We start from the raw sequence: 15870 nt of genomic DNA, 5'->3' as shown, positions 1-15870 counted from the left end.
TTATACCTCAACTCCAGTCCTTACTAGGTGTTTAACCTTGGGCAAATTGTTTAACTTATCTCTGCTTGTGTCTGTATCTGTAAAATGGGATTATAAAAGTACCTCCCTCCTAAAGTTGTTGTGGGAATTGAATGAGTTAGTACATATGACTTAGAAAAGTGCCTGGCACATATTAGCCCTAGATAAATACAGGCCATGAATATTTAATTACTTCTTCTAGTACACAAAATTAGAATGAACTTCCCAAAGAGGAACCAATTGGGCCCATTTTTGCTAGAAACAATAGGTTCAATAGTTGTGTAGAAGTGAACAGCTTTTCAGGGCTATAAAAGAGTCACACATATTCACATATTATGGAAAGAAAGAAAATAATAGCAATTATTGGCTCTAAGCCAATCTGGTTATTGTTATATTACTTTCTAAATATGGGAAGAAATTTAAGTGAAAAAATACATATACATACTTATATATCAAGTTTTAGAGGAGAAAAGTGTGCTCAGCAGTTGACAAATTTTGTTCAAGATTCAGAAGTGCTTTACAAACTGAAATTCAGGCCTTGCATACCATTGGGGTAGAGAGAGAAGACCCAAGACCCTCATCTTCTGTTTTCATTGTCCAAGCAAATGGTCCATTAACACAGCTCCTTTAGGCTGAGCCTGGTAGATGATGTGTGTCTTCCAGGGCAAGGACACTAGGTGGGTGTTTCCTAGTGGTAGGAAGCAGCATTATTTTTCCTAGGGGAGGAATGTGAGCAATCCCACTTTTTGCACATAATGGTAAAAATAAGAGAGCAGTATATAGTGAGAAAAGAAATTATCAAGATGTTATCAGTGTTCAAAGGGAAATCCCTAAGTTCATAATTGGTTTAATAAATTTTGTTTCAATAACAGTTTGTCCTCATTAGCTATTCAGTGAAATGGTATTAATTTTAGGGTTCATCAGTATGTGAAGAATATCCATGCACTTTCAGACACATTTGCACATCTGCATTATTAGCGAAGTGACATAAAACCAAAATTTTAAGGGGCTCATTATAGATTTTAAACAGTTTATCCCTCTTTAAAAGTAAACTTCAGAAATCCCAAATTACTTCTTATATCCACAACAAAAAATAATTTCTATGATAATAGTAAACAATTGAGCCTCCCAGTGTATTGTAATCAAGAGTTGTTCTTTTTTTCCTAGCTTTCTGACATAATTTTAAACACATTAATTTCAAACGACCAGGCATTTGAATTTTAAACCATTTTAAATTTGGTAACACCAAACAAGTGTGAAGCATTGATGTTTCTTTTTTTTTTTTTTATTGAAGTATAGTTGATTTACAATGTTGTCTTAGTTTCAGGTATACAGCAAAGTGATTCAGTTATATAATATATATTATATATTATATATTATATATATTCTTTTTCAGACTCTTTTCTCTTATAGGTTATTACAAAATATTGAGTAGAGTTCCCCGTGCTATACAGTAGGTCCTTGTTGGTTATCTATTTTATATATAGTAGTGTGCGTATGTTAATCCCAACATCCTAATTTATCCCTCCCCACCCCCTTTCCTCTTTGCTAACCATGTTTGTTTTCTATGTCTATGGATCTATTTCTGCTTTGTATATAAGTTCATTTGTATCAGTTTTTTTTTAGATTCCACATATAAGCCATATCATATGTTTCTTATTCCTAGTAAGTCTGTCCCTTTGCTAATTCACCTTCCTTGTCAAGGAACAGCTGAGCCTCACGTCTGGGAAGCCTGCCACCTGAGCATGGCCTCCCGGTCCTGGCAGTCATGATGACTCTGAGACCAAAGCCACCAGTTTCCTTGTCCCAGGACGCACCACAGCACCATAAAACCATACCCACCAGTTCACCCAAATCCGAGTGCCTGCTAGGGTCCACCGTGTTGTTACTGAACTGGCATGCAGGCAGCCTGGATCAACTAAGTAATTAATAAGCCTAACTGAAGCTAAATAGAATTAATTATACAATATTGAGCTGTCCAAATTTAACTCCACTAAAATCACATAATGAATCTGGAACATAAAGGATTCCTGGCAAAAGAAAAATAGATTTCAGTATGTAAAACGCATTCTTGGTGAATCCTCTTCACTCATTTTTGATTACCCGACTTCTGTGTTTCAGGCATATGTATTTTGAAACATGTAGCACATCATGGGAAAATCAAACACACACACACACGCACACAAGTTGGACACCTTTGCCTCATGGATTTAAAACGATGATTGGTTTTCATCTATTTGATGTGATTAATAAATTGACAAAGGCTAACATAGTGCATACAGACATGATAGCATCCATCTAGGATGGATATTAGTTGGAAGTAGTTTTCTATATCATTTACCATGTTGTTGTATTTAATGCAGATTTTAATGAGCATCAGAACTAAACAAGACCGCAGACGTTGACACTTCACACTTGTCTGGTGACACCAAATTTAAAATGGTTTAAAATTCAAATGCCTAGTCATTTGAAATTAATGTGTTTAAAATTGTGTCAGGATGCTAGTAAAGAAAAAAAAAAACTTCAAATACGTGCTTGAAATACAACATTGATTCATTTGTAATGATAAAATTATATTGACTAGTTCAGTTATTATTCATGCAAAATTGTAAAAGCAAGAACCACTTTTCAATCAATGAATCTTAGTATTAAAATGGTGAGAAATACCTTTCTTATAGAATCTACAACGTTTGTCATTTGGTTCTGTTTTTTTTTTTTAAGAGAAACATGAAGTAAATGCCCTGAGAGAATGAAATATTTCAAATGCATTTTGATGTTTAATCTTTAACAAGTGTAGAATTTAGAACCTTGCATCTAAGAATATGCAAGGTTCAAAGCATATTTAAAATCATTATATGTTAATTCTTTATTATGAGAGACAGAGGCAGTGAGGGAAAGAGGGGATTTATGAGTAGTGATAGACCCCTATCTGGGGATGCACGTATTCAGACTCCAGGTAAGTAAAGAGGTTAAGGAAATATCAGATTCACCCAATGGATGCTGACTGTTCAAGTTCATTTTTTCAAGGTTATTTAAACTGTTTAGGGATTCTTCTGACCAGCCACATGTTGCAGCAGGCGTAACTCTCACACACAGGGAGATTGTGCAGGTTGTTTTGAGTTTCATTGTTTACTGGCAGACTATAACAGAAATTCTAGTTTTGTTTCTGTCTCAGCGATGTGAAAGTGAGAACATGACTAATTAATTCTCTCAAGTTGATAACACCCTTGAAAGATTTTTCATCATTTATACCATAAACCCTCTCAAACGTTGATGCTTCAGACACCAAATTACTTTCTCCACTGAATGGTGTGTGCTTACACAGTTTGTGAGTTTCAAAGATACTCCTTCAAGTACAAATTCTAAATCTTGACAAGAATGGCTTCATGGATTACTCATTAGATAATGAATGGCCAGTAATATCTGAGCATATGAAATGTACCAGTAACAGATAACATACAATTTTCTAGTTCCCTTATAATTATTTCAGTGTGTTAAATGACTTTTTCACGGATGTTCTTATATAGCTGATTTATTTGCTTTTTACATTTTTTCATAAAAAAAGAGATAATTCCCTTTTTTTGCAGTAGCCAAATGTGTTAAGAGCAAAATAAATTTCCAAATAGAAGAGTCCTCACCATATTTCTTCAGAGTGTATTTAATTTCATGCACATGTGAAAGATGATAATGTGATTCCTAGGTGCTAAATAAACATTCCTCAGCCATTCACACTCAGTGTGGTTATCTGGAATAAAACTAGATTAAACTTGTAGAATGGTGAATTACTGAAAATAATGAAGTAGAGGCCATTCATTAATCTTTATCTGCTTGTCTATTTTTTATAGCCTGGATGAAATGGAAAAACTCGTTTGGGGGCCGATCAGATTGAAAAGGGTCTAACATGAAGAGAAACATGGGGCTGAAAATGTTTTTTTTTTTCTTTTTCAATTATACACAGCACCTTTTTCTTACATGCCTCTGTTTTTCTTTTAGTGGCAAAGCATTTCTATAACACTGGTTGAGAAAGTTCAGATGATTGCTGTAATCCTAGGATCCCTGTTCTTAATAGCGAGTGTGACCTGGCTCCTCTGGTCGGCCTTCAGCCCCTATGCAGTGTGGCAGAGGAAGGACATCCTTTTCCAAATCTGCTATGGAATGTATGGTTTTATGGATCTAGTGTGCATCGGTAAGATCATGACCTTCAACGTTAACAAACTGTCAGTAATCCGTTTCTTGCAGCTCTTACGTTTTCATCAGTTGGTTGTAACACAGAATGTTGTGGTTCACGTGACCTTGGTTATCCAGCTCATTGACTATCTGGGGCGTCACAATCTCGCCACTTTTCTCAAAAAGCATAGCATCTCTATTCTCAAGTAGTCTGAAAAAATGAACAGGATAATGCCCGTTTAAAGTGATCTATTTTGCAATACAAAGAAGGAGGAGCTGAAGAAATTATTTGGGGTGGGCGATGGAAGGATAGTCATTTATTTCTAAGGGACAGGAGCAAATAAATCCCCCTCACAAAGCTGGGAAAGCACTGACTAGTGCCAATGGCGATATTGTACATCTGGGGAGAGCACTGATAACCTGGAGGTCTTACATGGTGGTGTGGTGACTCCGAGGGCATAAAGGGCCCCTTGGAAGGGTAAGGACTTGGGGACAGTTTTCCTTGCTGTCCTGTGCCTCTTTGTTTCACTTATTAAATTCAGTGGCTTAGAAGAGAAATAAAGGATAGTACGTTTTAGCTTAAATAGACTGTACAAAAAAGGTTCCATACGTGTTTCACTTAACCCATCTCTTGTTTCCCTTATACCATGGGAAAATGGAGGTTGATTCTATTCATGCAGCATCTACCCGGTGTGTGTGAGGTGCCACAGGCATTGTGGTGGTGACCAGTTGGCAATAGGAGATGGAGATGTAGAGAGACAGCACCGTATCCAGGAGATTCCCTGCTCTGATGTGGTTTACAGCTTAAAGGATGTAAAAAGAGTTGAGGGAGGCAGCCGTGGTTTGCAAAGAATGGTCCAAGGGCCACCCATGGCAGCAGCATCTGCAGTGCTTTTTTGAGAAATGCACATTCTCAGGACCCACCCTAGATCTGCTGAATCAGAAACTTCCAGGTGCCCCCCCTCCCCAGCAGTCTGTGTTCACAAGCTCGCCAAGGTGCGATGAAGCTTGAGAGCAGCTGATTTCAGGGAAAGGATTCTCAACCTGGGATCAAGTGCCTTGGTTTGTAACGCTGTCCTCTGCTTGGATAGATCAACTTCGTCTCTCCATATTCCTCTTCTCTCACCTATAAAGATGGGAATAAGCATCCCTAGCACACAGGCTTAAATAAAGGAAATAACTATTATAAAATAATTGTGCTGTTAACTGGAAGTTGTAGATTAAGAGTATTTAAATAAGTCACAAACATTGAAATACTTTAAACCACCTAAATTAATGCCTCTACTCACTAGACCCGTAATTTAACTAGCAGTTTTAATAGTCTCATTTTTTTCTAAAAGAACTCTATACGTTTAAAAAATATGATCAGCTTGGATTTCACCTCCTTTTCTTCTTTCCTCTCTTGTTACTAATATAAGACTAATAAGAAAGAAATGTATAAAATTTCAGGCCAGAAACGAAAACAGAAGGGAGGGAAATGTCATGAATAATATATAAACTGAACAGATGTTGCCTGAATAATTGAGCTAATCATGTATATGAACAATTTGCATTAAATGTGACAATGCATATGTAAGCATTTGGAAATTCTAAATCTCTATACAAATATAGTCTCTGGGGTATTGCTTTAAATTAAGAAGGATTTCAAAATTGTTCTACAAATCCCTCAGCAAATTCAGAAATAGTGTTTATTCTGTATTTCAACATAAAAGTTATAAAACGTGGTATTCCACTGATATTAAAAGGGGAGATGAAAAGCAAAAGAGCCATTAGGCTCCCAATCCAACCTGAAGGGAAAAAACTTCCAGTTGACTTTATTACAGCACTGAAAAGGGCCATGTATTTCTTGGTTAGGAAATCATTTTCTTGAATTCCACAGCCTGCATTTAATGCTGAGTTATTATATCTTAACTTTTCATTGTTAATGCCAGTCTTTTAATCAAGATTATTAGGATTCTGGTTTTAAGAGCACATACGTATAAACTAATGATCTTTTTGACAAAGTATGACGTCTTTGGGCCTCCCTTTTGAAATCTGGGTGTTTGCCCTTTTTATAAAGTCGAGTTTCTTAGGAACAAAAACCAATTGACGTTTTCCTGAATAAGCTTTGGAGAGTGGATTTTTATCTAAGTTTTAAATATTGACAATACTTTTCATTGTCTTTTTGTTCATCAAATCAAAATCCCATCATATGATAGTTTATGTATATTTTGAAAAATATTAAAGAATTCAGATTGAACAACAGTGCTCATTTCATTTGGCAATCTCATTAATTAGCCTGTTTGGACCCAGAGAAAATCTCATTTTTTTTTTCCCAAGAAATTGAGAAACCACTATAGTCAGAAAGCAAATACATGTAGGCTACCAATAGCCAACTGGATCATAGCAGGTAATAGCTCCTGCTAGCATTTCGAATTAATTAAAATGTCTTCTAATTAAATGTAGACAGTAACAAAGTAGACTACATTGATTATACCTCAGATACCCCTGACTGCAAGAGCAGAGTCAGAGTTAGAGTGAAAAGCAGGCTTTTCAACTTTGAGTCCGATTTGTTCAGCTCAGTTCAATAAACTTTGTATGTGTCAAACACACTACTAAGTGCTGGGGATGCAAATGAGTCGGTCACTTTCGTGTCCCCCTAAGAGCTCCCAGCCACAAGAGCAGGACAGACGTGGAAGTAACTAGAATTCAGCTGGATGTGCAGAGTGATGGATGTATGCACAGGAGATGGTAGTCAGACAAAGCAGGGGGAGATTGATGCTGGCTGTTTTATGCAGGGAGGGCACATTTTCAGGCAGATTTCATGGGGGAAGTGATAGCCAAGCAGGCTGATGGCTGAAGAGATGCTCGGCAAGTGGGGAGATGGCCCCGCTGTCACCGTTGGAGGATGTAGGATTGGCTCCCCATACAGAGGGCTTTAAAGTGGTTGGAAACATGCCCGTATTCCTGTTCATCCAAGCTTTTCAAACTTGTTTATACCTAAATGAAAAGGAGCAGATTGACAGCTTCATAAATGTTCTTCTTAAAAAAGAATTCTGCAAATCCACAGAAGATTATTGCAGAATCAAAAAAATGTTATAATCCAGCCAGTGTATGTAATGTTTAGGAAGAGATTTTTATTGGATTGTTAAATAGAAAAGTAAAGATTTGTAGAAAATTTATTTACTTGGGGAAATTTACTTATTTCCAGGCAAAGTAAATTTGTTTGTTGCTTTCATTTATTTTTATGTAAAACATTTTCTGCTTTCCCAAGATCCAGTTTCTTCTTACTATTAAAGTTTGAATTATCCCAAGGGTCTAGGTACCATTATTGTTCAAATACCTAGATCAGGGCTGTCCAACAGAACTTTCTGCAATGATGAAAATGTTGTATATCTGTGTTGTCCAATACCATGGACACTAGCTACATTTAGCTGTTGAGCACTTGAAATGTAGTTAGTGAGAATGAGAAACTGAATCTTAAATTTAATTTTATTTAAATTAATTTAAATTTAACTCAATCACATGTGGCTACCATATTGGACAGATTTCTAGATGATGGAATGGTAAATGTGTGAGGGTTTGATGAACAAGTTTCACCTTGTCTATGTAAACAGGCTGTATTTCCTAAATGATAAAGTAACTCTGTTCCATGAGAGATGAATAAAGTGAAAATGAGTTCAAGAGGATTAGGAGAAGGGTATTAAAGGTGAGAGGGTGGTGGTCAAGAGATAAACAGAGAGCTGTAAGAGGGAGACGTCTTAAGGAAATGAAGTACAAAGAGATATAACTTTGTATTATATTTGTGGAGCTCTTTTAAATATTTACATAGATGGCATTCAGACTATGATTGTGCACCAGGAAAACTAATATAAAGGATTTAAATCACCAAGACGTTGTAGCCCAGGGTCAGCAATTTAGGGAGAAGTAATAGTCACAGCAGGCCTGCATTGGCTCCCTAAGAAGATTTGCACAGTGGACAAAGAAAGATTAGCAAACTTAGAAATGAAAAGCAAATGCCTGGCGGAAGGCTCCGGGCACAGGACCTGGGTCTCAGCTCCACACTTCGCACATAAAACACTTCCATCAGCCGTGTAACTCAAGGGAAGCTTGGGCCACGAGAGAAATACGTTTGTGAATGACTCACAGAAATGAGGGACTAAGTAAGACTCGGCCATAAGGACGGGGAGTCATTTGATTACCTTGCCTCTGGAAGGTGAGGGCAGTTTACCAAGTCTCGTCAGTGTCTGGTAGAACCTCATGAGGTGAGTTCAGTCTCTTTGTAGAAGCAACAAACTAAAACGAAAAATGGGATTCCCGAAACAGAGGTAGCAGTGCTTATACCTAATCTCATTAACACTCCAAGTTAGTGCCAAAACCACGTCGGGAAAATATTTGTATCTTCCCTGGGGTGATAAGGGAAGGAACTGGTTATGGCTACAAAATTTAAAAACTTGAATTACTTCTGTTCTTTTAAAAGATTGTCTTAATCGTCCACACAGTATAAATATATGCCTATTCAAATTAAAAAACATTTTGTGTTTACAATTGTGAAATATGTAAAGTTTTAAAAAAGACGATTTCCCTCACACTGCCCTTTTGTTATGTCACTTCCTTTGCAGAAATGTCCCCTCTCAACATTTTGATGTGTATCCTCCAGATCTTTTTCACAGTTTGCTTTTTTTTTTTTAACATCTTTGTTGGAGTATAATTGCTTTACAATGGTGTGTTAGTTTCTGCTTTATAACAAAGTGAATCAGTTACACATATACATATGTTCCCATATCTCTTCCCTCTTGCATCTCCCTCCCTCCCACCCTCCCTATCCCACCCCTCTAGGTGGTCACAAAGCACAGAGCTGATCTCCCTGTGCTATGCGGTTGCTTCCCACTAGCTATCTATTTTACGTTTGGTAGTGTATATATGTCCATGCCACTCTCTCTCTTTGTCACATCTTACCCTTCCCCCTCCCCATATCCTCAGATCCATTCTCTAACAGGTCTGTGTCTTTATTCCCATCTTGCCACTAGGTTCTTCATGACCCTTTTTTTTTTTTTCCTTAGATTCCATATATATGTGTTAGCATACTGTATTTGTTTTTCTCTTTCTGACTTACTTCACTCTGTATGACAGACTCTAACTCCATCCACCTCACTACAAATAACTCCATTTCGTTTCTTTTTATGGCTGAGTAATATTCCATGGTATATATGTGCCACATCTTCTTTATCCATTCATCTGATGATGGGCACTTAGGTTGCTTCCATGTCCTGGCTATTGTAAACAGAGCTGCAATGAACATTTTGGTACATGACTCTTTTTGAATTATGGTTTTCTCAGGGTATATGCCCAGTAGTGGGATTGCTGGGTCATATGGTAGTTCTATTTTTAGTTTTTTAAGGAACCTCCATACTGTTCTCCATAGTGGATGTATCAATTTACATTCCCACCAACAGTGCAAGAGGGTTCCCTTTTCTCCACACCCTCTCCAGCATTTATTGTTTCTAGATTTTTTGATGATGGCCATTCTGACCGGTGTGAGATGATATCTCATTGTAGTTTTGATTTGCATTTCTCTAATGGTTAATGATGTTGAGCATTCTTTCATATGTTTGTTGGCAATCTGTAAATCTTCTTTGGAGAAATGTCTATTTAGGTCTTCTGCCCATTTTTGGATTGGGTTGTTTGTTTTTTTGTTATTGAGCTGCATGAGCTGCTTGTAAATCTTGTAGATTAATCCTTTGCCAGTTGCTTCATTTGCAAATATTTTCTCCCATTCTGAGGGTTGTCTTTTGGTCTTGTTTATGGTTTCCTTTGCTGTGCAAAAGCTTTTAAGTTTCATTAGGCCCCATTTGTTTATTTTTGTTTTTATTTCCATTTCTCTAGGAGTTGGATCAAAAAGGATCTTGCTGTGATTTATGTCATAGAGTGTTCTGCCTATGTTTTCCTCTAAGAGTTTGATAGTGTCTGGCCTTACATTTAGGTCTTTAATCCATTTTGAGTTTATTTTTGTGTATGGTGTCAGGGAGTGTTCTAATTTCATACTTTTACATGTACCTGTCCAGTTGTCCCATCACCACTTATTGAAGAGGCTGCATTCCTATACACTAAAGATGAAAAATCTGAAAGTGAAATTAAGAAAACACTCACATTTACCATTGCAACAAAAAGAATAAAATATCTAGGAATAAACCTACCTAAGGAGACAAAAGACCTGTATGCAGAAAATTATAAGACACTGATGAAAGAAATTAAAGATGATACAAATAGATGGAGAGATATACCATGTTCTTGGATTGGAAGAATCAACATTGTGAAAATGACTCTACTACCCAAGCAATCTACAGATTCAATGCAATCCCTATCAAACTACCACTGGCATTTTTCACAGAACTAGAACAAAAAATTTCACAATTTGTATGGAAACACAAAAGACCCCGAATAGCCAAAGCAATCTTGAGAAAGAAAAATGGAGCTGGAGGAATCAGGCTCCCTGACTTCAGACTATACTACAAAGCTACAGTAATCAAGACAGTTTGGTACTGGCACAAAAACAGAAACATAGATCAATGGAACAGGGTAGAAAGTCCAGAGATAAACCCACGCACATATGGCCACCTTATCTTTGATAAAGGAGGCAAGCATATACAGCGGAGAAAAGACAGCCTCTTCACAGTTTGCTTTTTGACATTGTCATTTGTAGTTTGGACTATATTTAACCCCGTTCTAGTGGTTTTCTTAAAGATCCATTCTATGACAATTTAGGTTTGTGGGGCAATTTTATCTAAGCAAGTAAGAGTGGGCATTGCTGCTATGCAGCTCATCCTGCCTGGCATCTTTGGGGGACACCAGCGATGCCACGTGAAGCTTTCAAAAGCAGGATGGCATAAACAGTCATCTTATACTTTATCTCATTATTTCAAAAGCGCCCTGAGAGTTACTTCTGGTTGCTGCTGGTTTCCTCTGTGTGTGTGTGTGTGTGTGTGTGTGTGTGTGTGTGTGTGTACCTCTTCTGTTCTGCATGCTTGCACTTGAATTTGAGAAATAGAATAATCAGGAGATCCAGCAATAACAGAATCGGTACTTTAGCCACAGAGCCATGCGACAGAGGGAAGCAATTTTTCTTAAAGCAATTTCAGGGAGCATTTACTACACGAAAAGAAGAGATTGAAAAGTGAAATCCCCTCAGTGTCAACAGTATAATAGGTAGAAGAAACTGACCCCAGAGCTCCTAAACATGGAGAAGCCAGGGGTTTTTGAGAGGCAGTGATCTGGATCACCCCTGCTGGATTTTATTTTCTAAAAGAATCGGTGCAGTGTTTATAGCACAGATACAGTATTTCAGTATGGTATTCAAAAATAACCTGAAATATACTAGGACGAGGATCTGATCAAAGTTTCTTCTTCTTTCTGTATCAATTATAGTCCATATTGAAGAACGCTTCTTCTGCAGAAATCTCATACTCTTCAACATGAAGTTTTCTTTTCCTAAGTTTCAAATCTAACTAATTTTTTTTTAATTCAGATAAATTCTTATATATATCATGGCCCTTTTGAAAATCTGTTTTTCACAGTTGGTAATGTATCTAGCTAAAGCTGCTTGGGCACATGTAAGAAAACTATTTAGAGTTACCAGTTGGTAACTTTTATTCACATTTCATTATAGAACTTTAGAACAATAAATACATAAATACAACCTATTCCTATGGTTTTGGATTGATGATATAAGACCTATATTTACTTTTTAAAAGACACAGCAATTCTCTCTTGCTTTTGGTATTGCTTTACTTTGCTATTTTTTTCTCCAGATAGAGCAGCTAACAGTAACACATGATTTAACATTTTATTGATGTGAAATGTAAAGTGTACGTTTCCTATTTTTTTGATATTATTTGAGGAAAGGTGAAGAAGTTTGACAAAGAATTTCAGGATAATCAGAGTCTTGGTTACCACAAATGAGTCCTTGCCACGGAGGATGACCAGTTGTCTATTGAATGCCAGGGTTATTTCCACCTAAAATGGTGCGTTTAGGTCATCTTCCTTCCTGTGGCTCATTTTCAACACGTATAACCCAATTAGCATAAGCAAAGCATAAGAAAGTGAATCAACTAAGGGAAGAAAATTCTAATGCATTCCAAGCAAAATATAAATGACATTGAAACCATCCCCTGTTTAAAATTGTCCATGCTCGCTGGCATTTCCCAGCATGATTCAGAAGGTGACAATATTTCTTAAAGTATTTTAGGTGAAAAACATATTTACTGAAAGAAATTAACATTGGAATTGAAACATGCCATAATTTAGAGCGGAAAAAAATGGGTTTGCTGGGGAGCACCCTCCAGAGGGCTTCTGCTTCTTACCTTGTCACAGAGGGTCATTACCATACAGATGTGTGATTGAAAGGACAGCAGTTGGAGGGATTTATAAAAAGTTCAGCTCCCGGGTCGTGATAGAGAGATAACATTTTTTTAAGCTGCAGTATATTTACGGACAAATATAAAAGTTATCAAATAGTTCCAGGAGAAAAATGTAAAACTACCAAGAGAACACTCAAGTTCACCACACTCCCGAGGGCCTGTGGGGCGCTCTCCTTGGCAGAGCGGGTTGTGGATGCCGGACAGACGTCTCAGCCCTCCCGGGGGACAGCCTGGACCACGGACTCAGTCCAGTGTGACCTGACATGGGGCGTCTCCGCATCGAAGAGACTTTCTCTCTGGGAAGTGGGGACGCCTCTTCTCAGGGCCGCCAAATGGTACAGCGCCAACTCATTTAGAATTGTCAGGGAGTTTGATCGTAAGATTTCAAATCTACGTAAAGTAGATTTTTTTGGTGGGCGGAGCCCACCTTTCATCACACTCCACCCCCTCCCTCCCCAGTCACCACCACTACCACCAAGTTTGGGATCTGAGCCACCGGGGTCACTCAGGAAAACGGAGCTTGGACGTCAGTAGGTCCACATTCGGCCACGGTGGGGAGGCGGGGGGCTGGGGGGCGACGCAGAGGCTGCTTGAGTGCCCGGTTGGCGCTTTAGGTTGCAGAGGGTGATGGGAGGCGTTGTTGCCCTCGTCTCGCTCCGAGTTTCGTAGGAAGCGCGGATGTGGGTGAGTCTGCGTGAACCATAAGGCGTGAGAGAAACGCAGCTCAGCTTGAACGGTGTCCAGCAAAATGACTAAGGAAGTCGATGAGCCCGGTGTTTCCTTCTTGAATCGTCCTCTCACAGTTTGCCCTCCAGACGGGAGAGGACTGCCAGCCACCTCTGCTCCATTTCCTGCTTCTATTTCCTGATCTCTAATTTGATCGGGGACCAACGTCCCTCCAGCGTCTCAGTTTGGCCACTTGGGAGACCCTTGGCCCAGCCGCTGGACAGAGACCTTCTGCTCCGGCCCAGAGCCCCCCCTGGGCTTCCCTTCAAACTTCCTCCCAGGCGAGGACTGGCCTGCGAGGTGGGCCGCGCTGGTTGGTCTGTTATCTTTGCAGCCGTGGCTGTTACCAGATTCGAATGCTCTCCTGGCTTGTTTGGAATCATTTCTCAGAGCAGAATTCCTTTACAAGCACAGATCATTATTTCCTGATCTCAGAATGTATTAGTGTGCTTGATGCCCCAGGAAATGCCCCAGCTTCACTTAGAATCTAGCCAGGCCCCGTGGACGGAGAGGCAGAATGGGCCCTTGTAATTCAACATCGTTAGAGAAAGAACAGATCTTTACCCTTTATATGCTTTGAGAAGCAGGCCGTTATTATCTCTTTACTCTGGAAGAACCAATTATAGGCTATTCTATGCCTTGATCACACTGATGTTTACCAGTTTTTCCAAAGATGATTATCCTAGTTTGTTATTAGTGGTATCGATGCCTTTAAAAACCCCAGGAGAGAATGTAGAAAGGAGCTTGCTTTTGCTACTTGTCCTCAGGGCTGTGCCTGAAATGGTCTCTCAAAGTGAGTTAACTCTTTAGGCCTCCTCCTGGGGGAGAAAACCCAACCCCAAACCTTCCCCTCTTGTGACCTGGTACAGTTCAGGTTCTTTTGGAGAAACATGGACATGATTAGCCGAGCAGCAGACCAAATATATTGTTATTGTTGACTTTTCTTTCCTCCATAGGAAATAGTGTGACTCTTTCAGCCTGTCTCAGTTGGGGCAGTTTAGCCAAATAAGTATTAGTCATCTATTGGGCCAACATTCACTGGGTATTTATTGTGTCCCAATAATAAAGAACAGGTTAGAAATACAAATAGTTCACAGTCTGCTGCCTGTTTTTGTATAATCCATGATCTAAGAATGATTTTGAAATGGTCAAACATTAAAAGAAGAATATCATTTCACTGCATGTGAAAGTTATATCAAATATAAATTTCAGTGGCCATAAAAAAAGTTTTCTTGGAACCCAGTCATATCCATTCACTGATGTGTTGTCAGTGAGTGCTTGCAGCCTCATCAAAGTGGGACCATGATGTGTGCATGACCTACAATATTTACTATCTGGGCCTTTGCAGAAAAGCTTTTGGAATATAGCATCCTCCCTGCTCTCCAGCTGCTGGCAAGAGACAGTCAGGGAAATAAGCAATTAAAATACAACGTGGAAAGTGCCAGGAGAGAAATACATGTGAGTGCAGGTGGGGGAAGGTTAATCATACTTAGGGTTGGAAATTTGAGCTGGGGATTTATATCTGGTGGTTGAAACCAGCGTCTGCGAGGGAAAGTGATTCGGGTGATATGAGTGGCAGTTTAAGGAGCACAGTGAGACAGAGAGAGAGCAGGCGGAGAGAGGAGTGTGGCCACAGAAGGAGAGAGTGGGCTCGGGCGAGGTGCGGAAGGGACTTGGGGGCAGAGGAGCAAGTGGCCAACAGTGCCAGATGCCTTATCAAGAGTAGGTGAAATCAAGACAAAACGTATCACTGGATCTGGCAATATGGGGGTTCGGTGGATAGACACAAGATTGATGAGAATGGCTGGGATAAGCAGAAGGGGCTCAAAATGTAAGTTTATAAGTCTTGGCTGAAAAGGGGCACAGTTAAATGAGGGTAGAATCGGGGGGGGGGGGGGTGGGTGGCGGGTAGACTTGAGGAAAGTTCCTGTTTGTTTTAATGGTGGAGCGAGGTTTGAGCAAAATGCTGAGAAGACAGACCCAGAAGAAAGCAGAAGGCAGATTGAAGATCCAGGTGGGAGGGGACATCTTGGTGCCCCTGAAGTGCGGAGATATAGCCCAGCACACAGGGAAGGGGTCTGTGTCTTGCACAGGAAGGGCCCCCTCACCCCTGAGATGGGCAGGCAGGAGAGGAGAGGGTGGGCGCAGCTGGAGATGCCGCACACGCTGTTCTGGGAGGGTAAACGGATGGTCCTCCTTGCCAAAGATCTCCCCTTTCTCAGGCAGGCAGATAGTATGGTCATCTGTGGAGACAGGGAAGGCACAGCGTGGGGACAGGAGTCTGCGGAGAGAATTAAAAATGACAATCAGCAGCGCAGGGCTTTGGGGAGGGGAGCTGAGCCAGGAGACATGCAGAACCACTGGGCATGATTGAGTGCCCTCCCGGGGCTGGGCCGGGGGTGGCCCCAACATCCAGGGCTATGAGGCTGTGTATTCTTACCCACTAGCGCTGAGAGTGAGTGCAGAGCGGTGAAATGGTGAGACTGGGCTAGGCTGAGGTTTTATATACAGAGCTGCTGGAAGACCAGCAGCGAGATCAGCCTTGCCCTTCACCTGGAGCGGT

General features: G+C 39.7%; 1 protein-coding gene across 1 annotated transcript in view; it reads left to right on the top strand.

Moving 5' to 3' along the window:
* The window catches only part of MARCHF11 (membrane associated ring-CH-type finger 11), a 118595-nt gene that overhangs the window by 92255 nt on the left and 10470 nt on the right, over positions 1 to 15870 (top strand). Inside the window, exon 3 of the mRNA XM_068532023.1 lies at positions 4012 to 4204. Within this exon, the coding sequence (XP_068388124.1) occupies positions 4012 to 4204 (193 nt within the window). The remainder of the gene's footprint in view (positions 1 to 4011; positions 4205 to 15870) is intronic.

The sequence above is a fragment of the Eschrichtius robustus genome, chromosome 2 (genome assembly GCF_028021215.1).
Source record: "Eschrichtius robustus isolate mEscRob2 chromosome 2, mEscRob2.pri, whole genome shotgun sequence".
NCBI classification, from domain to species: domain Eukaryota; kingdom Metazoa; phylum Chordata; class Mammalia; order Artiodactyla; family Eschrichtiidae; genus Eschrichtius; species Eschrichtius robustus.
This window is presented reverse-complemented; position numbering and strand designations above follow the sequence as displayed.